Source organism: Oncorhynchus mykiss, chromosome 13, assembly GCF_057628025.1.
Source record: "Oncorhynchus mykiss isolate SJ-2025 chromosome 13, ASM5762802v1, whole genome shotgun sequence".
NCBI classification, from domain to species: domain Eukaryota; kingdom Metazoa; phylum Chordata; class Actinopteri; order Salmoniformes; family Salmonidae; genus Oncorhynchus; species Oncorhynchus mykiss.
The window spans coordinates 48120964-48146450 of NC_143034.1; the positions used below are offsets into that span (position 1 = coordinate 48120964).

Consider the following 25487-nt stretch of genomic DNA (forward strand, 5'->3'; position numbering starts at 1 on the left):
CATGCCAATTGCACACTCCCTCAACTTGAGACATCTGTTGCATTGTGTTGAGTGCACATTTTAAAGTGGCCTTTTATTGTCCCCAGCACAAGGTGCACCTGTATAATGATCATATTGTTTAATCAGTTTCTTGATTTGTCACACCTTGGCAATGGAGACATGCTAAATAACAGGGTTGTGCCCAAAATTGAAGAGAAATAAGCTTTTTGTTGGTATGGAGCATTTCTGGGATGTCTTTTTTCAGCCCCTTAAACATGGTACCCAACACTACATGTTGCGTTTATATATGTTTTCAATGTAAAGTGTTGTTTCATGAGCTAAAATAAAAAAAATCCCAGAGAATTTGGTATGTCCAACTGGCCTCAAAACCACAGACCACGTGTAACCACATAGTTCTCACTTATTACATACACACACGACTAGATGGACATGCAAAGGGTGTATATGCCACTAGGCCTATGGTTATGTCACATGACGATGACCGCTTCTACGTCCATGTTCCACCTGAATGTTTACCTGGGGTGCATTCATTAGTCTGGCAACGGAAACCGTTTAAGAAATAAACGGAAGCAAACAGTGCGAACGGAACGAAACTGGGAGGGACCTATCGGAATTTGTCCAATTGAAACTCGTTTTCGTTGCAAAACCTTTTCCTTTGGCTTAAAACGGTTTCTGTTGCGACGAAACGTTTTGAAACAGCGCAATGAATAAATCACTGATGTTGCAGTTTATTGAGAAGGGACAAAGAGGGTATATTCGATATTATCTGTGTCGCTTTTATTAGAACATCGGCCCATATCCTCCTTTTTTCGAATAACCTACACTGACTGAGTCACCGCCTCTGTGGACTTCAAACTCGTATTACACCTGTCTTCACAACAAGGAAGTATTGAATCCTTCGTTCTTACCTTTTGAAAGGAAGCCATTTCTCATAGCAAGCTCATGGTAATGGTATTCGATAACATCAGCTAAATCGTCTTTATTTCTATTAATTGTTCCAGTCCAAATTTATTTTTAAGAAACGGCACGATTTTCACCTACCCCGTTCCATTTGAAGTCTATTTCGCTCAATGTGGATATACCAGTAACGTTAGGTCAAGGCCATCGAGTCTACAGACCGCTAAGGTAAACCTCAGTAGTTTACCTATGTAGCCTACATATAACTAAGTAATTACAAATATTTGTTTGGACAAAATGTGTGTAGGCTATGACTTGCCCATTCAACAGGTTTCCCAGACAGATTATTAAGGCCGTGGATGTTTTTCTTTTAAATAATTCACATAGGCCAATCACAGGGATCATCAACTACTGTAGATTCAGCCGCGGGACGATTTTTTTCTTGAGCGGGTGGTCATGGGCGGGTGTTGTACAGAAAATCTCCCCTCTGCCAGAACACCGGAACATAATTCCAAATAATTTGTAGATAGCAAATTGACCGCAAGAAGACTAAAACATAATCATTTCAACCCTTGTCCACATTTGTATACGATCAAATATATCTCTCTATTATGCGTGGGAACATTTTGGAACAGAGTTCCCAAATTAAAATCACTTGGATCTGATCGACAAGTGTTTTCATGGTATTTTATACTGTAGTTGTGATCTTATAGTTTTTGTTTTGTTATTAAGAAGTTCGCAGCTCATAGAACCTACGCTTTTTCATAAACCAGCAGCCCTGATTCAGTCATGCAAATGTTTATGACATTTTAAAATGTTTTCCAATATGTATGTAGCCTAGACAGTGGTGTAACAATACTTTAAAGTGCAATTTAAGTAGTGTTTTTTTTTTGGGGGGGGGGTACCTTCTGGTTTCCTTAATTGAAGGAATTTGAAATGATTTATACTTTTACTCAAGTAGTATTTTACTGGGTGACTTTTACTTGAGTCATTTTCTATTTGGGTATATTTACTTTGACTCAAGTATGATAATCGCATACTTTTTCCACAACTGAGCCTAGAGCAGGGTCCCCAACTTGCGACCTGCTAGCCAAATTATTTATTTGCCCCCCCCACAATTTCTATCTGTCTACACTGAACAAAAATATAAATGCAACATGCATCAATTTCAGTTTATATAAGGAAATCAGTCAGTTGAAATAAATTAATTAGACCCTAATCTATTGGTCACAGATACCTATAAAAAATAGTAGGGGCATGGATGAGAAAACCATGCAGTGTGACACATCTCTTTTGCATAGAGTTGATTGTCACCTGTGGAATGTTGTCCCACTCCTCTTCAATGGCTGTGCGAAATTGCTGGATATTGGCAGGAACTGGAACACGCTGTCGCGCACATCCATTCAGAGCATCCCAAACATGCTCAATGGGTGACATGTCTGGTGAGTATGCAGGCCATAGAAGAACTGGGGACATTTTCAGCTTCCAGGAGTTGTGTACAGATCTTTGTGACATGGGGCCGTGAATTATCATGCTGAAACATGAGGTGATTGCGGTGGATGAATGGCACAACAATGAGCCTGAGGATCTTCACGGTATCTCTTTGCATTCAAATTGCCATCAATTAAAATGCAATTGTGTTCGTTGTCCGTACCAAAACCCCACCGCCACCATGGAGCACTCTGTTCACAACATTGACACCAGCAAACCACTCGCCCACACAACGCCATACACGCCGTTTGCCATATGCCCTGTACAGAAACCGGGATTCATCAGTGAAAAGCACACTTCTCCGGCATGCCAGTGGCCATCAAAGGTGAGCATTTGCCAACTGCAGTCAGGTGAAGACCCTGGTGAGGGCGACGAGCATGCAGGTGATCTTCCCTGAGACGGTTTCTGACAGTTGGTGCAGAAATTCTTCAGTAACGTAAACCCACAATTTCACCAGCTGTCCTGACAAATCCAATGGTGAAAAAGCAGGATACGGAGGTCCTGGGCTGGCGTTGTTACACGTGTTCTGCATTTTTGAGGCCAAATTCTCGAAGACAATGTTGGAGTTGGCTTATGGTAGAGAAATGAACATTACATTGTCTGGCAACAGCACTAGTGGACATTTCTGCAGTCAGCTGGCCAACTACACGCTCCCTCAACTTGAGACATCTGGCATTGTTTTGTGTGACAACTACATTTTGTGGCTATTTATTGTCCCCAGCACAAGATGCACCTATGTAATGATCTTGCTGTTTAATCAGCTTCTTGATATGCCACACTGCCAGGTGGATGGCTTATTTTGGCAAAGGAGAAACGCTCACTAACAGGGATGTAAACAAATGTGCACACAATTTTAGAGAAATAACCTTTTTGTGTGTATTGAATTTTTTTTGGGGATTGTTTATTTCAGCTCATGAAACATGGGGCCAACGCTTTACATGTTGCGTTTATATGTTTTGTTACTCATTCAAGGTTTTTATTTAATTTTTTACATTGTAGAATAATAGTGAAGACATTAAAACTATGGAATAACACATATGGAATAATATAGTAACCAAAAAAGTGTTAAACAAATTAAAATATATTTTAGATTCTTCAAAGTAGCATTCTTTGCCTTGATGACAGCTTTGCAAACTCTTGGCATTGTTTCAACCAGCTTCATTAGGTAGCCACTTGGAATGCATTTCTTTTTCTTAATTTTTTTAAATTTAAATTTAAATTTGCACCCTTTTTCTCCCAATTTTGTGGTATCCAATTGTTAGTCCAATTGTTAGTAGCTACTATCTTGTCTCATCGCTACAACTCCCGTACGGGCTCGGGAGAGACGAAGGTCGAAAGTCATGCGTCCTCCGAAACACAATCCAACCAAGCCGCACTGCTTCTTAACACAGCGCACATCCAACCCGGAAGCCAGCCGCACCAATGTGTCGGAGGAAACACCGTGCACCTGGCGACCATGGTTAGCGTACACTGCGACCGGCCCGCCACAGGAGTCGCTTGTTGCGCGATGAGACAAGGATATCCCTACCGGCCAAACCCTCCCTAACCCGGACGACGCTAGGCCAATTGTGCGTCGCCCCACGGACCTCCTGGTCGCGGCCGGTTGCGACAGAGCCTGGGCGCGAACCCAGAGTCTCTGGTGGCACACCCTTAACCACTTCGACACCCGGGAGGCCCACTTGGAATGCATTTCAATTAACAGGTGTGCCTTGTTAAGTTCATTTGTGGAATTTCTTTCCTTCTTAATGCGTTTGAGCCAATCAGTTGTGTTGTGACAAGGTAGGGGTGGTATACAGAAGATAGCCCTATTTGGTAAAAGACCAAGTCCATATTATGGCAAGAACAGCTCAAATAAGCAAAGAGAAACGACAGTCCATTACTTTAAGCCATGAAGGTCAGTCAATCTGGAAAATCTCAAAACAGTTCTTCAAGTGCTGTCACAAAAACCATAAAGCGATATGATGAAACTGGCTCTCATGAGGACTGCCACAGGAAAGGAAGACCGAGCTACAACTGCTGCAGAGGATAAGTTCATTAGAGTTACCAGCCTCAGAAATTGCAGCCCAAATAAATGCTTCCCAGAGTTCAAGTAACAGACACATCTCAACATTAACTGTTCTGAGGAGGCTGAGTGAATCAGGCCTCCGTGTATATATATACAGACACTGGCATACAGTACATTCGGAAACTATTCAGGCACCTTGACCTTTTCCAACAAAAATTTGTTACAGCCTTATTCTAAAATGAATTAGTTTTTTTTCTTCATCAATCTACACACAATACCCCATAATGACAAAGCATTAGAAATCACATTTACATAAGTATTCAGACTGTTTTCTCAGTGCTTTTCAACTTAGTGTATGTAAACTTCTGACCCACTGGAATTGTGATACTCTGAATTATAAGTGAAATAATCTGTCTGTAAACATTTGTTGGAAAAATTACTTGTGTCACGCACAAAGTAGATGTCCTAACCAACTTGCCAAAACTGTTTTTTGTTAACAAGAAATTTGTGGAGTGGTTGAAAAACTAGTTTTAATGACTCCAACCTAAGTGTATGTAAACTTCCGACTTCAACTGTATGTGATCATTTTCAAATGTTAGCAAGGTTTGAAATTATTTATGTTTTAGTCAAATATTGTATCTGTTTGGGCTTCTTGCAGTCAATTTGAAGTCTAGAAATGATTTGTCATTCTATTCCGGCCCGCTGACTATCCACTCAAGAAAAACGGCCCACTAGTTGTCCATCCCTGGCCTAAAGCTTCCTCATTTACCCAAACAACACTTTTTGTTTCAGATGAACAGCTCAGCAAAGGAGATGCCGATGGACTCGGAAGTCCCCCAAAATGAGTCTCTGATACGTTTCGCATCTCCAGTTCTTAACAAGTCAGACATATCCAACATGACAATAATTCAAACAGGGAATGGGACTATTGTGGCACACGATATCTTCTTGAATACGACTGCTGCTCAAGCTCTGTCGGGGATATTCGTCTGGTCAGCGCTGCTCCTCACTTGCCATCAGGTAGGTTACGTTATATCAGTTGTCTGCCTCTGTACTTGTTTTTGATGTGAATCTAGAAAACAAAAAGCATGGCTCCAGGCATTGTCAGTATCACTCAGCTTCTAGGCAAACAAATGCAAATATGTAATGGGAGCTAGGAAGGTGTTGTGGGTTGTCTACACCTTTACGAGAGGGCAAAGGCTCCAGCCAGACAATACATTTTGTTTTTCACTTCTACATTTGATCCAGTATCTGTTGTTGACCAGACCTACTTTCTCCATCATTGAGAGGCACGACTGAGTGTGTAAGTTAATTGGCTCCTATCTGTAAAGTGACGGTTTGTACATAGTGTGTCAGTGTTTCTTAATTATTACTAGGTGATCCATTAGTGTTGCTGTTTGCGGGCGCTTCCGATAACCGTGACTACCACTGATAACGACACAATGCAAACAGAGCCGTCATCGATCAAATGGCTGGGCAGAGCAGTTGTATAACTTTAGCCAAGCATAATAAGGCCTAACCATGATTATATTCACATTCAGTATAGGCTTACTGAAGGGTGTTTTTTCTTCAGTTATTGCTATTTACTCTGTCCCTTGCTGTAATTCAGTAGAGACAATGGTGATCCTTATCATCAGACTGGGGTTTCATCAACTCTAGAGAGGGTGTACATTTGAATGGCATGCATTATCAGCAGAGATGTGCAGGTGTTGTCGAGGTCAGATTTCCAGCTTCGCAATAAAAGGAGAGTATCACGTTTTGCGAAGGGCAATCAGCAGAGGCCCCATGTGTTTTATGCTGCTCAGCATTGGGGAGCGAGCCGTCTCTTCTCATATTGTGCTGATGAACCGATAAACCTGAGTGCTGCTGAGAATGGGTCCATCCAACCTTTAGCGGCTGTATAGACAGGAAGCCCCCAGGGAGTCCCACTGTGTTGGCTCTGGTTGGAGATTTAGATGATCACGATATTTCTAGATAGGAATATGATGGTGTTATTGTCCCCAGGGTTCATGTGCTGACCTTTTCTATACGCTGGTTGCAACATTTCTGATACGTTTCACATTATCATCAGCTCATACTTTATTACTGAAAATACATCAAGCAGAAGTAGGCATACCTCTGGTATAGCGAGGATACCCTTTTTTACTAGATTTAACATGTCTTTATAAAAATTGAAATTGTTCATAAAAGGAGTTATACCATTTTTAAATTAGATTTGTTTTTTTCACGACACGCTATTTTTTTTTTTGTCAATTTGGCATTCTATGGAGTCTCCCATTCTGTCCATCTGTTTAGTTCTGGAGTAGTTTGTTTTCCCATCCACTCCCCATCGAAGCAGGCCAGCCATTAACATATGTGGCCCGTGAGATAGTTGCAGGGTTGCATGAGGCAAGCATGGAGGGAGATTAAAAACAGCCTCCCCGACAGGATTGGTTTTATTTAGTATTCTGGTGTATCATCAGATTTTCCTCCATAAGACTGTCTCTGGAGAGTTCTCCTCCTCTCCCAATCTGCATACTAACACTGTATGCTGGTCGATGCTGACCTTAGATGTCCTAGTCTGCTCACTGTGGTCCAAAGCACCAGGTGTTACAGTGCTATGGAGTGTTACTGATGTTCTCTGACACACTACACTGTTCAGACCTCCCACTTCCCGGGGCAGCTTGTCAGGGAGAGCGGAGGGTCATAATATCACACTATAGTCAGTGTGATGTGTGGTCTTCTCATTCTGTTTGGGTGTTCTGTAAAGAGCTGTCGTGCTCAGTGCGCGCCCCTCTCACTTTCTCACGGACACTGCTTGGTATGAACGCGAGACACTCCACACACTTTCTCATTCCAACATGGACGTTTGGTGTGTCACAGCTGTCAGTGCCAGGGGCGGGCTGGGGAGTGTTATGAGGTGGAGTTATACGCCTTTCACAGACCAACTGAAATTAGCTGGGCGATGGACTTGGGCTACTGCTCAACTAAGACAGAAGGGTATTGAGTCTGAGTCAGGCTAGAGCAGAGTCATTACCCAGGGCACAGCTCTTTGTCTGTCTGTCTGCCTGCCTGTCAGCTCAGCATTATGGAGCCTGGAGGACTGCGGTCTTTCCACCATCCATTCAGGGGAAATGGAGGACATCAGTCTGCAGCCTGCTTCACTTCACTTCTCAGGAGAGCCACATGCATCACGCCCTGGCACTGGCCAGCCTCTGTGCCACCTCTAATGGCCATTTAATCATGTTGCATGAGTCTGTGTGAGTGGACCTGAAGTCAAGAAATGCCAGGGTGCACCACTTGAAAAGGATCAAACTGCAATACTCAACTCTGACCATTGCTGGTGTACTGTACACGATGGATCACTAGATTATGAGCTTTTAGTTTCCTTTGGCATTTGCCCCTGAAAATATGTAGTTGATTATGTGCTTCACAAACTGAATTATGTAATGGATGCTCTGAACTTTCCTTCACCCCATGGCCTTGACTCCAATTCTGAAAAAAATTTGGTTCCTAGAATTGGGAATCATGCCACACCATTTAGCAGTCACATTCTGCATTATGTTTGAAAATGATTCGGTGAAGTTGAGGAGTTCAATCAAATTCAACCGTCTGAGACACAAGTTTTGAAGCAGTGCACACCCCTCTACTTCTTTCTGTTCTCCCTCCCAAAGTGTAAAAACGTCTGTGTAACACATCTCTAGGAGAGTTGATCCTGTAACACAGACGTTCACTTTTCAGTCAAGCTTTTGTCTTGATCAGCAGAAATTCATTCCGCTCACCTTGCTACCCCAATTATGCAGTGTTATCATTCTGGGTTTTCATTTTTACCCTCCTTTATCTTTTCTCTTACCTCTCGACCCCAAATCTACAGACACTGTCCTTTTTTATATATATATTTTAGTCAATGCTGTAATGCTGTCCTTCTAAAGCCTGTTGGGCCCTGTGTGATAGCCAAATCGTGCCTTGAGAGGGTTCCAAGGAAGTGCCGTTTATTCATAAGAACCCATCTCTTTGAAGCACTGGCCCCTAAAACTGCTCGTCAGGTTTAGCTCAATTATTCATAATGATTGGTCTAGGGGCTGAAACTGGGATTTGAATACCTCAATGCATTTTTGCCTAGTAAGTCATCTTGTTTATTTTAATAACTATTTTTGTTTTGATTCTGTGTTTTCAAGATCTACACACACCTGAGGTCCTACACAGTCCCTAACGAGCAGCGCTACATCATTCGCATTCTTTTCATCGTGCCAATCTATGCGTTCGACTCCTGGCTCAGCCTGCTCTTCATCAGCAACGACCAGTACTATGTCTACTTTGACTCCGTCCGAGACTGTTATGAAGGTACGGTAAACCAACCACCCCACCCTTCTCCTCCCCTTCGCTGTCTCCTCATATCTCAGCCAGCGCCCTGACAGCGGTTTACTCTATAAGCACCTGTACAGTCGGCAGTAGTCCGACACCGGGCGGGTTCTGTCTGGCCAGTAATGACATTTAGACTGACGGTAGACCTATTATGAGTTCTGAAAAAACATTTTATGGCTAGAAGGTTGAAGCTAAAACGGACTGGTCCAACCTGTTTTTCCTCACCTGTCAGTTCTTCCCTATGGGCAGAGAGGCTCTATTGTTCATGGTGTTCTGTTTCCAGGGCGTGTAGACTTTCAGACCTGTCTTTTTTCCTCTTAGTCTTAGTGGTTTTTGTATTCTATTCTTTGCAAAAAGGTGGAAAAGGGATGTACTTTAGTTGAGATCATTCTAAACTAGTTAAGAGTTGTTTTTTAAAATTCAAACACAAAGGAAATGTTCATCTTACTCATAGCTATTCTTCACATTAAATTATTGATGTCTCATAAATTGTACTCTGAAAAGCCTTTCTTTAATAGTCATTATGTACCGAAGCAATAAGAAAAGACTGTAGTACTTTAACAATGGCAGAGGTGAATCATATTCAGAATTGTTTAAGTGTCATTTGATATCTGGACAAAACTATTAGTATTTCACGTACATTATTGACCAGATGAATTTAGTGTTTGAGACAGCGTCTGAAACCAGGTTAACTGTTGCATTGCATCGAGTCAGCATGGCCAGGGCTAAAGCACTGTGTGAAACTCTGCGCCCCTGATACTTGAGAGTGTAACCTGCATTCGTTTTTTTTTAAACCCCTCCTGAAATAGCATCCAAGGCTTAGGAAGGATTTGGAGGACAGCGAACCATCCTAAACCTCTTAGCGGTGGGGAGAAAACATTGATTGGTGAAAAATACGATTATTTTTAAAGCGAAACCCTCCTCACCAAAATATAATTTCAAGTTTCCACAGCTTCTAAATTAGGATGTGAGATCTCTACAGTGCTATCATCACAATCTGGCCCACAATATTACCCGCAGCACAGAATGCTCACAGATTGACAAATTCTTCCAAATCCATGTTTATCATGAATGATTTATATAGACAGAACATGAATATTTACTGAGATTAGCTGGAATCGGTAGCCCTTTACACTCGTACCCGTATATGGGTTGAAATGGCAGATTTGGGCACCAATAAACGGCTAAATTGGAAGGCATTGGCTGTACAGTAACACGCTGTACATGCACTTCAGTGCTGTATGGGTTCTGACTGACATCCGTGCTCGAGCACCGCACGTGACAAGATGTCACTCCCGTCCCTCCCCCTAATTGATTGACTTTAGCCGTTTTTTTGCTGTTGTCTGAGTGAGGGAAGTGCTGTCAATGAAGAGAACTCTATGTATTTTGAAAGATGGGAAGTTGAGGATTATAATAAATACCGCTTTGGTGTCATGCAAGCAAGCCAAATGTGCACTTCGCATTTCCATATCATAAAACTCATGTCACATACAGTGTCGACGTTTATGATCACCACGTTTTAATGTACATGATGACATACCCAGGGTTATTGTGAACAGAATGAGCCTATGTTTGTCTACTGTGACGACAACGCACCTGAATGCGCACGACTCCTTTCTATGTGCCCCAAAAAGACCATCCGTTTCCCTGTATTGCATTGTGACAGCCTGAAACTGTAAGATCGTATTTTAGAATTTAGCTAGTCATGTTGGCAATAGGACAAGCTTTCAAATGATGCCCACCTGACCCAGATTGCGATTTGCAATGGTCTATTTTTAGAATTGCGTAAACGACAACAGTAATTGAGTGATGGCAGGGTTGTGTTCCAAACAAAACAACTAGAAGAATGCTTGCTCTAATTCCTCAACGGAACAGCTAGGAGAGCGGAAAGCACCTTTACAGTGGAAGACTCTTCTTTGAGTCATAAAAATGCATTGAAATGACTTGTGCACACGTTGGAGAGGTGTGTAGCCACTTGGACCTCTCACTCAAACCCTCCTCTTTTTTTTCCCTTCCTTATGTTGCTCCTACCCTACATTTTCCAGGAATATTCTCATCGTGTTACTGAATGTATCAAGAGTGTTTTCAGATTTCGGAATCAACAGATGCGGTGAAAAGTACAGTAAATGTAAAATGCACATAAAATCAACAGTGTCATGTTTTGGATTCAGTGTTGTCAGGTGAACTGTTGTGTCCTCACCTATTGGTGTAATAATTTCCCCTTTTTCTCTAAACTGTTCCCTTTCAGTTGCTACCATGGTTATGCATTTCATATTCATTTCATATCCATGTAGGCTAATTCCCACCCGTGTAAAGAGTTAGTGGTGAAACAGCCACACCTGTTTGTGATATTACAACATCATTGCACGCGCGGTAGAGCACAATATCTACTGCAAAAATGTTTTGCCATGCTGCACAGCGCTCCTCAACTCAGTAACAGTAACCATGGTGATGGGGCGGCCAGTGATGCTGTTTCCCCCCCTACGGATTCCATCTTCAAACGGACTGACCCGTGACGTCGAATTGTTGTTTTTGAAAATGACCCCCGCTTGCACAACCTAGTATCCGTGTTGTAAACAACATTCCATCATAATGTACAGGAATGTATGTGGGTGACTTTGTCCCTTCTCTCCGTGACAGCATTTGTGATTTACAACTTCCTAAGCCTGTCCTTTGAGTACCTCGGGGGAGAGAGTGCCATCATGTCCGAGATCCGAGGGAAGTCCATTGAGTGAGTGCTGCCAGTCCCATCCCCCATACCATGGTCTCATACTACACGCTATGCAAGTAGCTTTCAAAAAACCCACCCAGAATGTTGGGGATTTTCAGTTTGTATTGCAAGCCTTGCAGTCACCCAGGGTCAGTCTATAATTGTTTTAAGGTAGTCTGACTTCAAGGATAATGCTGTCTTGTATTTTGGACACTAGAATGATGTCTTTAAATCTGGTACACATTCACAGCCAGCATACATTTGTGACCACACATTTTCTATCATTCCCAGGTCGAGCTGTATGTATGGTACCTGCTGCTTAGGTGGAATAAGCTACTCTATTGGCTTTTTAAGATTCTGTAAACAGGTGAGTTTCCATCTCCCTCCCTGCTTGGGTGATGAAAGCACTCTGAAAATATGGAAATAGGAAATTGTGATTTGTTATTTTAATGTCACCTCGTTTTAACTTTTTTTAAACCAAGATCGCTCCTCTATTGCGAAATGACAGCCATTATAATTGGCTGTCCACTTTTTAGAGGATAAGGTTGACTGGTTAAAAAGGAAAATGAAAGCAATCTGAGAACAGGTAAAAGCAGCTCTGTAATAAGCACAGAGAAATAACATGAGCTGTCAGCTTGAGACTGTCCTCATAGTGTCTTGGGGATGCAGTATGTGCTCCGAGTCTTACCCTGATGGCAATTGGATCTGAAAGGTATGTCCTCTGAACAGCGAATAGACGTTGAGAAAAGGGAGCTGATTAACACTCTGCATGTTCTGGCTGGACCCCTATGTTGGCTGGTTTCAAAGCACAAGCTTGCTGTTCTCTTCCCTCTGGTAGCAGAGTTGAAAGGGATATAAATATATCTGCTCTGGCTCTGTGAGATGACAAGTTGGAGGGAATGGGATCAATAACTGCATTTAGAGATTACTCTGGGTTTCAAGAGGAGGACCTCTAATCCAAAAGCACCAGCCTGTCCTAAAGTTGCTATATAATTTCCCATTTAAAGGTCTGCAGGTAGCCCCAGTAAGGAAAACTACTGACCCTTGAAACTCAATAACATGCCCCTTAGTGTACTTTAACATTACTTCAGACAGTACATTGTTTTGGCATAATGTCAATACATGTTTTTTATTTCACCTTTTATTTAACCAGGTAGGCAAGTTGAGAACAAGTCCTCATTTACAATTGCGACCTGGCCGAGATAAAGCAAAGCAGTTCGACACATACAACAACACAGAGTTACACATGGAGTAAAACAAACATAAAAAAATAAACAAGTCTATATACAATGTGAGCAAATGAGGTGAGATAACGGAGGGAAAGGCAAAAATAAAAAAAGGCCATTGTGGCGAAGTGAATACAAATAGCAAGTAAAACACTGGAATGGTAAATTTGCAGTGGAAGAATGTGCAAGGTAGAGATAGAAATAATGGGGTGCAAAATAAATAAATACAGTAGGGGGAGAGGTAGTTGTTTGGGCTAAATTATAAATGGGCTATGTACAGGTGCAGTAATCTGTGAGCTGCTCTGACAGCTGGTGCTTAAAGCTAGTGAGGGAGATACAGTGGGGCAAAAAAGTATTTAGTCAGCCACCAATTGTGCAAGTTCTCCCACTTAAAAAGATGAGAGGCCTGTAATTTTCATCATAGGTACACTTCAACTATGACAAACAAAATGAGGGGGAAAAAATCCAGAAAATCACATTGTAGGATTTTTAATGACAATGACAGAGGTCAAACGTCTTCACAAGGTTTTCACACACTGTTGCTGGTATTTTGGCCCATTCCTCCATGCAGATCTCCTCTAGAGCAGTGATGTTTTGGGGCTGTTGCTGGGCAACACGGACTTTCAACTCCCTCCAAAGATTTTCTATGGGGTTGAGATCTGGAGACTGGCTAGGCCACTCCAGGACCTTGAAATGCTTCTTACGAAGCCACTCCTTCGTTGCCCGGGCGGTGTGTTTGGGATCATTGTCATGCTGAAAGACCCAGCCACGTTTCATCTTCAATGCCCTTGCTGATGGAAGGAGGTTTTCACTCAAAATCTCACGATACATGGCCCCATTCATTCTTTCCTTTACACGGATCAGTCGTCCTGGTCCCTTTGCAGAAAAACAGCCCCAAAGCCTGATGTTTCCACCCCCATGCTTCACAGTAGGTATGGTGTTCTTTGGATGCAACTCAGCATTCTTTGTCCTCCAAACACGACGAGTTGAGTTTTTACCAACAAGTTCTATTTTGGTTTCATCTGACGATATGACATTCTCCCAATCTTCTTCTGGATCATCCAAATGCTCTCTAGCAACGCCAGAAATCTTGCTTGTTTGTAGGTGACCAAATACTTATTTTCCACCATAATTTGCAAATAAATTCATTAAAAATCCTACAATGTGATTTTCTGGAATATTGTTTTCTCATTTTGTCTGTCATAGTTGAAGTGTACCTATGATGAAAATACAGACCTCTCTCATAGTTTTAATTGGGAGAACTTGCACAATTGGTGGCTGACTAAATACTTTTTTGCCCCACTGTAAGTGTTTCCAGTTTCAGAGATTTTTGTAGTTCGTTCCAGTCATTGGCAGCAGAGAACTGGAAGGAGAATTGGTTTTGGGGGTGACCAGAGAGATATACCTGCTGGAGCGCGTGCTACAGATGGGTGCTGCTATGGTGATCAGCGAGCTGAGATAAGAGGGACTTTACCTAGCAGGGTCTTGTAGCCAGTGGGTTTGGTGACGAGTATGAAGCGAGGGCCAGGCAACGAGAGCGTGCAGGTCACAGTGGTGGGTAGTATATGGGGCTTTGGTGACAAAACGGATGGCACTGTGATAGACTGCGTCCAATTTATTGAGTAGGGTATTGGAGGCTATTTTGTAAATGGCATCACCAAAGTCGAGGATCGGTAGGATGGTCAGTTTTACGAGGGTATGTTTGGCAGCATGAGTGAAGGATGCTTTGTTGCGATATAGGAATCCAATTCTAGATTTAACTTTGGATTGGAGATGTTTGATGTGAGTCTGGAAGGAGAGTTTACAGTCTAACCAGACACCTAGGTATTTGTAGTTGTCCACATATTCTAAGTCCGAACTGTCCAGAGTAGTGATGTTGGACGGGCGGGCAGGTGCAGGCAGCGATCGGTTGAAGAGCATGCATTTAGTTTTACTTATATTTAAGAGCAATTGGAAGCCACGGAAGGAGAGTTGTATGGCATTGAAGCTCGCCTGGAGGGTTGTTAACACAGTCCAAAGAAGGGCCAGAAGTATACAGAATCGTGTCGTTTGCGTAGAGGTGGATCAGAGACTCACCAGCAGCAAGAGCGACATCATTGATGTATACAGAGAAGAGAGTCGGTCCAAGAATTGAACCCTGTGGCACCCCCATAGAGACTGCCAGAGGCCCGGACAACATGCCCTCCCATTTGACACAATGAACTCTATCAGAGAAGTAGTTGGTGAACCAGGCGAGGCAATAATTTGAGAAACCAAGGCCATCGAGTCTGCAGATGAGGATGTGGTGATTGACAGAGTCGAAAGCCTTGGCCAGGTCAATGAATACGGCTAGGACCTTGAGCGTGGCTGAGGTGCACCCATGACCAGCTCTGAAACCAGATTGCATAGCGGAGAAGGTATGCTGGGATTCGAAATGGGCGGTGATCTGTTTGTTAACTTGGCTTTCGAAGACCTTAGAAAGGCAGGGTAGGATAGAAATAGGTCTGTAGCAGTTTGGGTCAAGAGTGCCTCCCCCCTTTGAAGAGGGGGATGACCGCAGCTGCTTTCCAATCTTTGGGAATCTCAGACGACACGAGAGGTTGAACAGGCTAGTAATAGGGTTGCAACAATTTCGGCAGATCAATTTTAGAAAGAGAGGGTCCAGATTATCTAGCCCGGCTGATTTGTAGGGGTCCAGATTTTGCAGCTCTTTCAGAACATCAGCTGACTGGATTTGGGAGAAGGATAAATGGGGAAGGCTTGGGCGAGTTGCTGTGGGGGGTACAGTGCTGTGGACCGGGGTAGTGGTAACCAGGTGGAAAGCATGGCCAGCTGTAGAAAAATGCTTATTGAAAATCTCAATTATAGTGGATTTATCGGTGGTGACAGAGTTTCCTATCCTCAGTGCAGTGGGCAGCTGGGAGGAGGTGTTCTTATTCTCCATGGACTTAACAGTGTCCCAGAACTTTTTTGAGTTTGTGTTGCAGGAAGCAAATTTCTGCTTGAAAAAGCTAGCCTTGGCTTTTCTAACTGCCTGTGTATATTGGTTTCTAACTTCCCTGAGAAGTTGCATATCACGGGGGCTGTTCGATGCTAATGCCCAACGCCATAGGATGTTTTTGTGTTGGTTAAGGGCAGTCAGGTCTGGAGAGAACCAAGGGCTATATCTGTTCCTGGTTCTAAATTTCTTGAATGGGGCATGCTTATTTAAGATGGTGAGGAAGGCTTTTTTTTTTAATAACCGGGCATCCTCTACTGACGGGATGAGATCAATATCCTTCCAGGATACCCCGGCCAGGTCGATTAGAAAGGCCTGCTCGCTGAAGTGTTTCAGGGAGCGTTTGACAGTGATGAGTGGAGGTCGTTTGACCGCTGACCCATTACGGATGCAGGCAATGAGGCAGTGATCGCTGAGATCTTGGTGTAAAACAGCAGAGGTGTGTTTAGAGGGCATGTTGGTTAGGATGATATCTATGAGGGTGCCCGTGTTTACGGCTTTGGGGTGGTACCTGGTAGGATCATTGATCATTTCTGTGAGATTGAGGGCATCAAGCTTAGATTGTAGGATGGCTGGGGTGTTAAGCATGTTCCAGTTTAGGTCGCCTAGCAGCACGAGCACATGGATATTTTGCATATATATATATATATATATATATATATATATATATATTTTGCACATGCATAAGCAGCACATGGATATTTTAGATATTTTTAACATAGTATATCAACAAAATACATTGCAAATTGATAGACACACAATTTCCACAAAATGTTAATTCATTTCATAGATGACTCCGTGTTTGAAGATGTACAGTTGGCTACCTTTCAAACCCAATAACCAGCATGAAGTAGCTGTCACCTGCATTGTTCCTCGTTTTGTGTCTGTGTTCAATGCATGTCCCATACTGTATTGATGTCATGCAGGCCACTCTTCAGTTCTGTGTCGTCAAACCCATTATGGCCGTCATCACCATCCTCCTGCAGGCCTTTGGCAAATATCATGATGGAGACTTTAAGTGAGCACAACCTTTTCATTCCATTTCACCCATTCAACTTCCCTTCGCATGCTCGCACTACTCATTGTGTGGTTTTGCTTTTTACATTTCACATGAAAGTATTAGACATTGATATTTACAATACGAGTATTGAGTAATACACACATTTGGATGGAAATTCAGAAAGTGAATGTACATAGATCCCCACTAACATGTCTGTATTGATCCTGTTCCCTTCTGCAGTGTGAATGGAGGATACCTCTACATCACCATCATCTACAACATCTCTGTCAGCCTGGCCCTGTACGCTCTCTTCATCTTCTTCTTCACTACCAGTGACCTGCTGAGGCCTTATGAACCTGTGCTCAAATTCCTGACCATCAAATCTGTCATCTTCCTGTCCTTCTGGCAGGGTGCGTTGGTCCCTTGACTTAATATCAACAGATTCAAACCCTGATGGGGTTGGAAAAGTCTACAAAATACATTGAAATTGATACATTAGACTGGAGTAGCACATGCAGGTGTTGTCTTTTGTCGTTTAGGTATGGTGCTAGCCATCCTGGAGCGCTGTGGGGTCATCCCTAACGCTCTGTTTATCGACGGCCAGGAGGTGGGGGCCGGCACAGTGGCAGCAGGTTGGCAGAACTTCATCACCTGCATCGAGATGTTCTTCGCTGCTATCGCCCTGCGCTACGCCTTCACCTGCACCGTGTACCGGGAGAAGGAGAACGAACTGCCAGGGACACACGGTAACTGCACTTCTACACCATAGAGAGGGGAGGTACAGTTGAAGTCGGACGTTTACATGCACTTAGGTGGAGTCATTAAAACTCATTTTTCAACCACTCCACAAATTTCTTGTTAACAAACTATAGTTTTGGCAAGTTGGTTAGGACATCTACTTTGCATCACACAAGTAATTTTTCCAACAATTGTTTACAGACAGATTATTTCACTTCTAATATAATGTATCAATTCCAGTGGGTCAGAAGTTGTCGTGGTAATTTCCTATATTACTAAGTGAAAGGAGAGTTTACAAACCACACACAAGTCAGAGTTATACTTTAAACTAATATGAGCTTCACTTTAGCCCTTTGACTCTCAGATCAATTCAGTGTCTATAAATGAATTCTGAGAGTGCTTACAAAATGGCAACTGAGATCTTTTATAGCAAAGATCCACCCCTCCCAACTCGCAATGACGAACCACAGGTCTTAGGAAAACTGCACAAAGGAAGACTTTTACTTGAGAGAGGAGTATCCCATAGCCAGACAACATTAGCTATAAATTATTGTTCAGCTTGGTCTCCTAAACGAAGTTCTTATCTTGTTCTTGGTACAACATACTACCAAAACATTACCTCATCCAATGGCATATATCAATTGTCAATGCTAGATACTCCCATCTCAAATACAACCCCTCCTGGACAAGCTCACGGAGAGGAGAGTGAGCCTTTAGGTCAAGATAAGGGCAACATCAGAGGGGACATACAATGGTTCCAGACACGGCCATACTCTTCCCCCAAATGGGAAAAGTAGGGAGTGACTAGCACACAGACATTGTGGAGCCAAGAGATAATGGGTTCCCCCTCAATCATCCCTTCACATGGTTTAAAAGATACGTTCACATATGAAGACAAGCCCGACCTCTCCCCTCTCTGGGACCCAAGTGACTTTCCCACATAAGCATATTCATGAAAGTAGATAAAACATCTTATTTATCAATGTTACCTAACTAATTCTGATTCTGCTACGACAAAGTTTACATACACTAAGTTGACTGTGCCTTTAAACAGCTTGGAAAATTCCAGAAAATGATGTCATGGCTTTAGAAGCTTCTGATAGGCTAATTGGCATAATTTGAGTCAATTGGAGGTGTACCTGTGGATGTATTTTAAGGCCTAGCTTCAAACTCAGTGCCTCTTTGCATGATATCATGAGAAAATCAAAGGAAATCAGCCAAGACATCAGAAAATAAATTGTAGACCTCCACAAGTCTTGTTCATCCTTGAGAGCAATTTCCAAACGCCTGAAAGTACCACTTTCATATGTACAAGCAATAGTATTGAAGTATAAACACCATGGGACCATGCAGCTGTCCTACCACTCAGGAAGGAGACTCGTTCTGTCTCCTAGAGATGAACAAACTTTGGTGTGAAAAGTGCAAATCAATCGCAGAACAACAGCAAAGGACCTTGTGAAGATGCTGGAGGAAATGGGCACAAAAGTATCTATATCCACAGTAAAGCGAGTCCTATATCGACATAACCTGAAAGGCCGCTCAGCAAGGAAGAAGCCACTGCTCCAAAACCACCATAAAAAAGCAATACGGTTTGCAACTGCACATCGGGACAAAGATAGTACGTTTTGGAGAAATGTCCTCTGGTCTGATGAAACAAAAATAGATCTGTTTGGCCATAATGACCATCGTTATGTTTGGAGGGAAAAGCGGGAGGCTTGCAAGCTGAAGAACAGCATCCCAACCGTGAAGCATGGGGGTGGCAGCATCATGTTGTGGGGGTGCTTTGCTGCAGGAGGGACTGGTGCACTTCACAAAATAGATGGCACCATGAGGAAGTAAAATTATGTGGATATATTGAAGCAGCATCTGAAGACATCAGTCAGGAAATTTTAAAGCTTGGTCGCAAATGGGTCTTCCAAATGGACAATGACCCCAAGCATACTTCCAAAGTTGTGGCAAAAGTCAAGGTATTGGAGTGGCCATCACAAAGCCCTGACCTCAATCCGATTAGAAATGTTGTTTTCAGAACTGAAAAATGTGTGCTAGCAAGGAGGCCTACAAACCTGAGTTACACCAGCTCTGTCAGGAGGAATGGGCCAAAATTCACCCAACTTATTGTGGGAAGCTTGTGGAAGGCTACCCAGAACGTTTGAGCCAAGTTAAACAATTTTAAAGGCAGTGCTACCAAACATGAATTGAGTGTACGTAAACTTCTGACCCACTGGGAGTGTGATGAAAGAATTAAGAGCTGAAATCAATCATTATCTCTACTATTATTCTGACATTTCACATTCTTAAAATGAAGTGGTGATCCTATCTGACCTAAGACAGGGAATTCTTACTAGGATTAAATATCAGGAATTGAGAAAAACAGAGTTTAAAAGTATTTGGCTAAGGCTTTTGTAGACTTTCGACTTCAACTGTATCTGTTGGAGCTGATGAAATGGTCATTAGGAGGGCTGGGAATTGCCAGATACGATATTATCAACCTATTTGGGTGCCAATACTATATGCATTGCAATTCTCACGATTCTGTATGTATTGCGACGCTATACTGTGATTTCTTCGCAATTCGATGTTGCAAACATATGGCTCACAGTGTCTGCTGCAGAATTTCCCTTAAGTATTCAATTGGGTTGTGATATAGTCACCCCACACACTTTTAAACCCTTTATGCTCCTTTGAGACCCCTTTTTCAAAGTCACAGAGCCATGGTAGACAAAATAATGGGATGATAATTAATAAGTTATCTCAGGAACCCCACCTGTGTGGAAGCAACTGCTTTCAATATACTTTGTATCCCCCATTTACTCAAGTGTTTCCTGTATTTTGGAAGTTACCAGTAGGTGACAATGCAGTTTTCAGTCCCATTCCCTGGCTGTAAACAGGGAATGGGGAAACACATCAGAAAGAAGTGGCCAGAGTGAACAGTGTGAACCAGGCAGGCCTGAGGTCAGCAGAGGAACGGTCTTCAGGGTGTTCATCATTACTCACTGCTCACTGGAAAGTTGCTAGCCCAGCACACTATAGAAAGAGCATTTCATAGCCTCGATACGCTTAATCGCAGGAACTAGCGGTACCACTCTGACGTCAATACCTTTCACATGAGCAGAAGACAAATGGAGACCAAGGGAAAAGCCTTCTGCGGAGATATCAATCATCTCACCTTGTTCCCTCCTGCAACAGCAGTCCTGCTGAGGTCTTGGGCTATAGGAGACAAACGTGCAAAAAGAAAAGGAATTGCTAAATGCTGATTTAAGTGTGAAATGTTTCCATGTCCATTTTATTTGACTGGTAAAAGTGTTCTTTCTCCATCTTGCCAAGTGATCAAAATGAATTGAGGATTTCTCCCATGTTCTGCATTCATGCTCGTGCACAAAATGTATTATTCATTTGCTATAGTTGATATTAATTTAAAACTAATGATAACATAGCTGCAGAAAGTTAAGCAGCAAATTAGATTTTTATTGTGGTATAAACTTGTAAATGTAATGCAGCTGAAGCCAGATTATTCTCTGAGGAGTTTCCAAAAGTATGGGTTTGAAAGTAAATTTTCCCTCTCAAAGGGATGCATGGTGTTGGCTACATTTTGTATATGCCCCACGGAGTTGTTCTTTCTTACCAAAGCACCAATTCAAAGGTCATAATTCAGTGCTATAGTATGTGACTGGACTGCATAAACATTACCTGAACCAGAAGGATTCCCATTAAGACTAGTTTAGCCTTTTGATATAGCTGCTGAGAGTTGTAGAGTCACAGCCCCGTCCAACCCTCACTGGGCTGGGAAGTGTCAGAAGGTCATCCATGTGTGAAGGTGTTTTCAGTGTCTGTGGAGGTTTGGGAGGCTTATATACCTCCAGGCTGTCCTCCTCCAACCTTGACTGAGGCCAGCCCCAGCCCTTGTTGCAAAACAGGCCAGCTGTGAGGAGAAGCTCAGGAGAGCATGCCTAACCACGACTCTGACCCTGAAGCACAGCGGAACCCTCCGCCGTGCCGCCTTCCCTCCAGAGACCTGGCCTAGACTGCACTGTCGCTGACCCTGAAACAGAAGGCTGCGTTGGTTCTGTCTGCACCGGACTGCTCCCAGGACATTGGATGAGACACCCTGGTATTATAGGGTCAAGTATCAGCCTGGCCCACAGCTGGAGGAGCTCAGCCGGGGAAGTGACTGGGAAGGTAGACAGAGGAGAGGAAGCATCTTCCTCACTCCCAGTGAATTGCTGCAGACTTCCTGTCATCTCTCTAGGCTCTCATCCATCAACACTGAGAATAGAGGAACACTAACAAGAGATCCTCATGTGGTGAAACACTGGGCACAAGGACTGAGCACAGGCTTAAAACCAATGAATTTGTGTTAGTGAGATTCGTATCGACTGTAATTCTGGACTAGGGAGTTTTTCCTAATGAGTCTGTTAGCACCTTGTCTTCAAAAACGGATGAATTTAGTTTTCATAAGCGTAACTACTCTAGTATTTCTCATGTTGTATCTTGTATTTTCTGTGGTTTGATATTCAGATCAAAGTTATGTCCTATAAACAAGTTAAATGACCATGTCAAAATGGGTCTTGTGTTCTTCTAGACAACATCGCCCCCATGCAGAGCATCTCCAGTGGTCTGAAGGAGACAATGAACCCTGGAGACATGGTCCAGGATGCCATCCACAACTTCTCCCCAGCCTACCAGCAGTACACCCAGCAGTCCACCCAGGAGGTGGTACAGCCCAGCCAGAACAACGGCAAGGCAGGCACAGGCGGCAGCAGCAAGAGCTCCAAGAAATCTGACAAAGTCCTGCTGATTATCTCTGATGACGAATTCTAAGGAGTCGCCCACCACCACGAGTATCCCATGTCTTTGTTTCCTCACCACACCCAGGACAACACTGGCACCGCATATCCCACTGTCAGACCTGGCATCTGTCCACGTGGTTCATTTTCATCTTCTTTCATTTCCTTTTTTTAAGATGAAGTCTTTACTTTAGTCCTGGTTTTAAATGAACTGTCCAGTGTTTCCAGATTTCTATGAAATATGATCTATATATAATTAATTACAACATTTGTGAAAGTTTTCCTTCCAAAAATGTTTAATTATGCAGTTTTTATGTGTTGGAATGGTGTCAGCGTGCACCAACAATAGAATGGTGAGGTAAAAATATTAATGCGAGTAGATAGTCGATTGGCCAGCTGAGGAGGATGACATCATCATCTATGAGGAAATGGCAAGCATGTTTTAAGCGGTCTGTTTGAAATACAAGTTTGAAGTGTTTTTCTCCAATTGATGCTTTCATCAGAACATTATTTGGGTACGAGTTAACAGATTATGAACTTTTAAAAGTTAGATTTTCAATGGACAGTTCATTTAATGAGTAATTCCTGCAGGTAAGATCAAGAAGGGGACAGAATGAAGATTTTAATAACCTTATGTGATGAGATGATTTTTGTTTCTGCCTTGCTAATCATGATACGATGGGGAAAAAAAGCCTGCCTGCTGAACCATTTCAGACAAGGCAGGTAGTGATGCAATTTTTATTTTGGTAATTTTCCAGATCCTGATTCGGTCTCTATCGTAGCAGTGACTGAGCTCTTCTCTGGCCGCTGAAGTATGCTCTCTCTGATTCATGTGAGTTTCAAATAGGAGCTGATTAATGTATGACTTCAGGAGGGAACCCAGGAATCCTGCCCGTCATGGCTGGCTCTGACACTTCAAGGACCATCTCTTGCATTTGCGTGTTTGAAGTATTTGCTCAGCAGTCCTCTGTTGGGTCTCCCGACGAACTGAATTATTTTTTCAAAGACACAACTGACTTTGGAGCAGGAACTTCAAACTCTAGACTTGGGCGCTTTGAAATCCTTTGTATCTAACATGCCACAGACAAATTGGGAGGATAAGGCCGACTCCCACCAATTTGGAGGGTTGTGGTATTCTCATTAATTTTCTCAGCATGGATTAGAGTGTATAATTCAGCAGAGCACTACAATGTTAACCCCCCCAAAAAAACATTTGCAGTATTGTAAATAGTTTGAGTAGAACCTTTTATAGTTTCTGAGGTTCGTATTATTGTTCCTTTCAACTCACTGAAGATAACATTTGTACAGCAATTGTTTGATTGGTTTAAATGTTGAATTATGTAGTGTAATTTGGTCTCAATGTTCTAAATTTTAAGACATGTCTGCTGTTATGTTTAGCTTAACAAAGTTTGATAAATTGAAATATTGTAAATAAGCTATGTAGTATTAACAATGTGTTTTCAGTGATTTCTGCAGATCAGTTTGATATTTAAGTTGGTTACATGTCATTAGAAAATATAATATATTTTGTTTCTGTTTGTGACAAATTGTGATAGAGGGACACCATCTACCCTATCATTTTGAACTGTATTTAAGCCAGGGAAATTAAGTGCTGTGTAATCACTTTTTCCATACCATCATGTGCCAATTATTGCTGCCTTTACTAGGAAAGCAGAAACAGATGTAGAGCTGGGTATGTGATCACTGAGATGTAGTGTAACTGTAGTGTCTATTTCTGAATTCTGGTTTATTTGGATGCTTGTCACATTTTGCACTCATGTAAAATAAACGATGAAAGAGACGTTTCGGAACTTTGGCCACTACGTAAGTATTTTTTAAACCTCCCGTGTTGGGCTGGATGTGTCAATGTGTAGTTCATATATGCAAGAAAAAGGGAATGTCCGCAACTCTGGTCAATCTGACGAAGATCCAACTCTGATTGAAACTTTGTCTTTATTGTGCATCTGATTAAATCACCATGGGAGCATACCACACATTCCTTTTGTCTTTGATATGTTCTTCTGTCCTGTACCTGATAAGTTGGATGTGCATATATATATATTTGTTTCTATAGTTTATATACAGTTGAAGTTGGAAGTTTACATACACTAAGGTCATTAAAACTTTTTTTTTCAACCACTCCACAAATTTCTTGTTAACAAACTATAGTTTTGGCAAGTCGGTTAGGACATCTACTTTGTGTGACACAAGTCATTTTTCCAACAATTGTTTACAGACTGATTATTTCACTTATAATTCACTGTATCATAATTCCAGTGGGTCAGAAATGTACATACACTAAGTTGACTGTGCCTTGAAACAGCTTGCAAAATTCCTGAAAATTATGTCATGGCTTTAGAAGCTTCTGATAGGCTAATTGACATCATTTGAGTCTATTAGAGGTGTACCTGTGGCTGTATTTCAAGGCATACCTTCAAACTCAGTGCCTCTCTGAACCGTGGTCCAATGGTGTTTATACTTGCGTACTATTGCTTGTACAGATGAACATAGTTCTTTCAGGTGTTTGGAAATTGCTACCGAGGATGAACCAGACTTGTGGAGGTCTACATTTTGGTTTTTTTTTGACATCATGGGAAAATCAAAAGAAATCAGCCAAGACCTCAGAAAAAAATTGTAGACCTCCACAAGTCTGGTTAATCCTCGGTAGCAATTTCCAAACACCTGAAAGAACTATGTTCATCTGTACAAGCAATAGTACGCAAGTATAAACACCATTGGACCACGGTTCAGCGTTCTGTCTCCTACAAAAGTAAAAGTAAAACGAGTCCTATATCGACATAACCTGAAAGGCCGCTCAACAAGGAAGAAGCCACTGCTCCAAAACCACCATAAAAAAAGACAGACTACGGTTTGCAACTGCACATGGGGACAAAGATAGTACGTTTTGGAGAAATGTCCTCTGGTCTGATAAAACAAAAATGGCCATAATTGCCATAAAGACCATAGTTATGTTTTGGAGGAAAAGGGGGGTGGCTTGCAAGCTGAAGAACACCATCCCAACCGTGAAGCACAGGGGTGGCAGCATCATGTTGTGGGGGTGCTTTGCTGCAGGAGGGACTGGTGCACTTCACAAAATAGATGGCACCATGAGGAAGTAAAATTATTTGGATATATTGAAGCAACATCTGAAGACATCAGTCAGGAAACTAAAGCTTGGTCGCAAATGTGTCTTCCAAATGGGCAATGACCCAAAGCATACTTCCAAAGTTGTGGAAAAATGGCTTAAGGACAACAGAGTCAGGGTATTGGAGTGGCCTTCACAAAGCCCTGACCTCAATCCTATAGAAATTTTGT

The 25487-nt window shown here is 42.3% G+C and overlaps 1 protein-coding gene across 4 annotated transcripts; it reads left to right on the plus strand.

Annotated features, from left to right (window-relative positions):
- The first annotated feature begins 473 nt into the window (after positions 1-473).
- LOC110486303 (transmembrane protein 184B) lies at positions 474-24168 on the plus strand. 4 transcript variants are annotated; one of them, XM_021557788.3, is made up of 9 exons: positions 474-1125; positions 5186-5413; positions 8551-8716; positions 11378-11468; positions 11739-11814; positions 16577-16668; positions 16891-17060; positions 17190-17396; positions 21968-24168. In XM_021557788.3, exons 2-9 carry the CDS (start codon positions 5186-5188, stop codon positions 22204-22206), a joined length of 1269 nt encoding a protein of 422 aa, XP_021413463.3. In that variant the 5' UTR covers positions 474-1125; the 3' UTR covers positions 22207-24168. The 4 variants fall into 4 exon arrangements, with proteins under 4 accessions (XP_021413463.3, XP_090052515.1, XP_021413461.3 ...); XM_021557786.3 differs by having other exon boundaries at positions 693-945; XM_090196389.1 differs by lacking the exons at positions 8551-8716; positions 11378-11468; positions 11739-11814 and having other exon boundaries at positions 617-1125.
- The last annotated feature ends 1319 nt before the right edge of the window (positions 24169-25487 follow it).

What these genes read in the sequence shown, in the direction of transcription:
- LOC110486303 (XM_021557786.3), top strand. An exon ending in CGTCCGAGACTGTTATGAAG is followed by an intron (nt 8,717 to 11,377) that starts GTACGGTAAACC and finishes TCTCCGTGACAG; the next exon opens with CATTTGTGATTTACAACTTC. An exon ending in CTTCCTGTCCTTCTGGCAGG is followed by an intron (nt 17,061 to 17,189) that starts GTGCGTTGGTCC and finishes TTTGTCGTTTAG; the next exon opens with GTATGGTGCTAGCCATCCTG.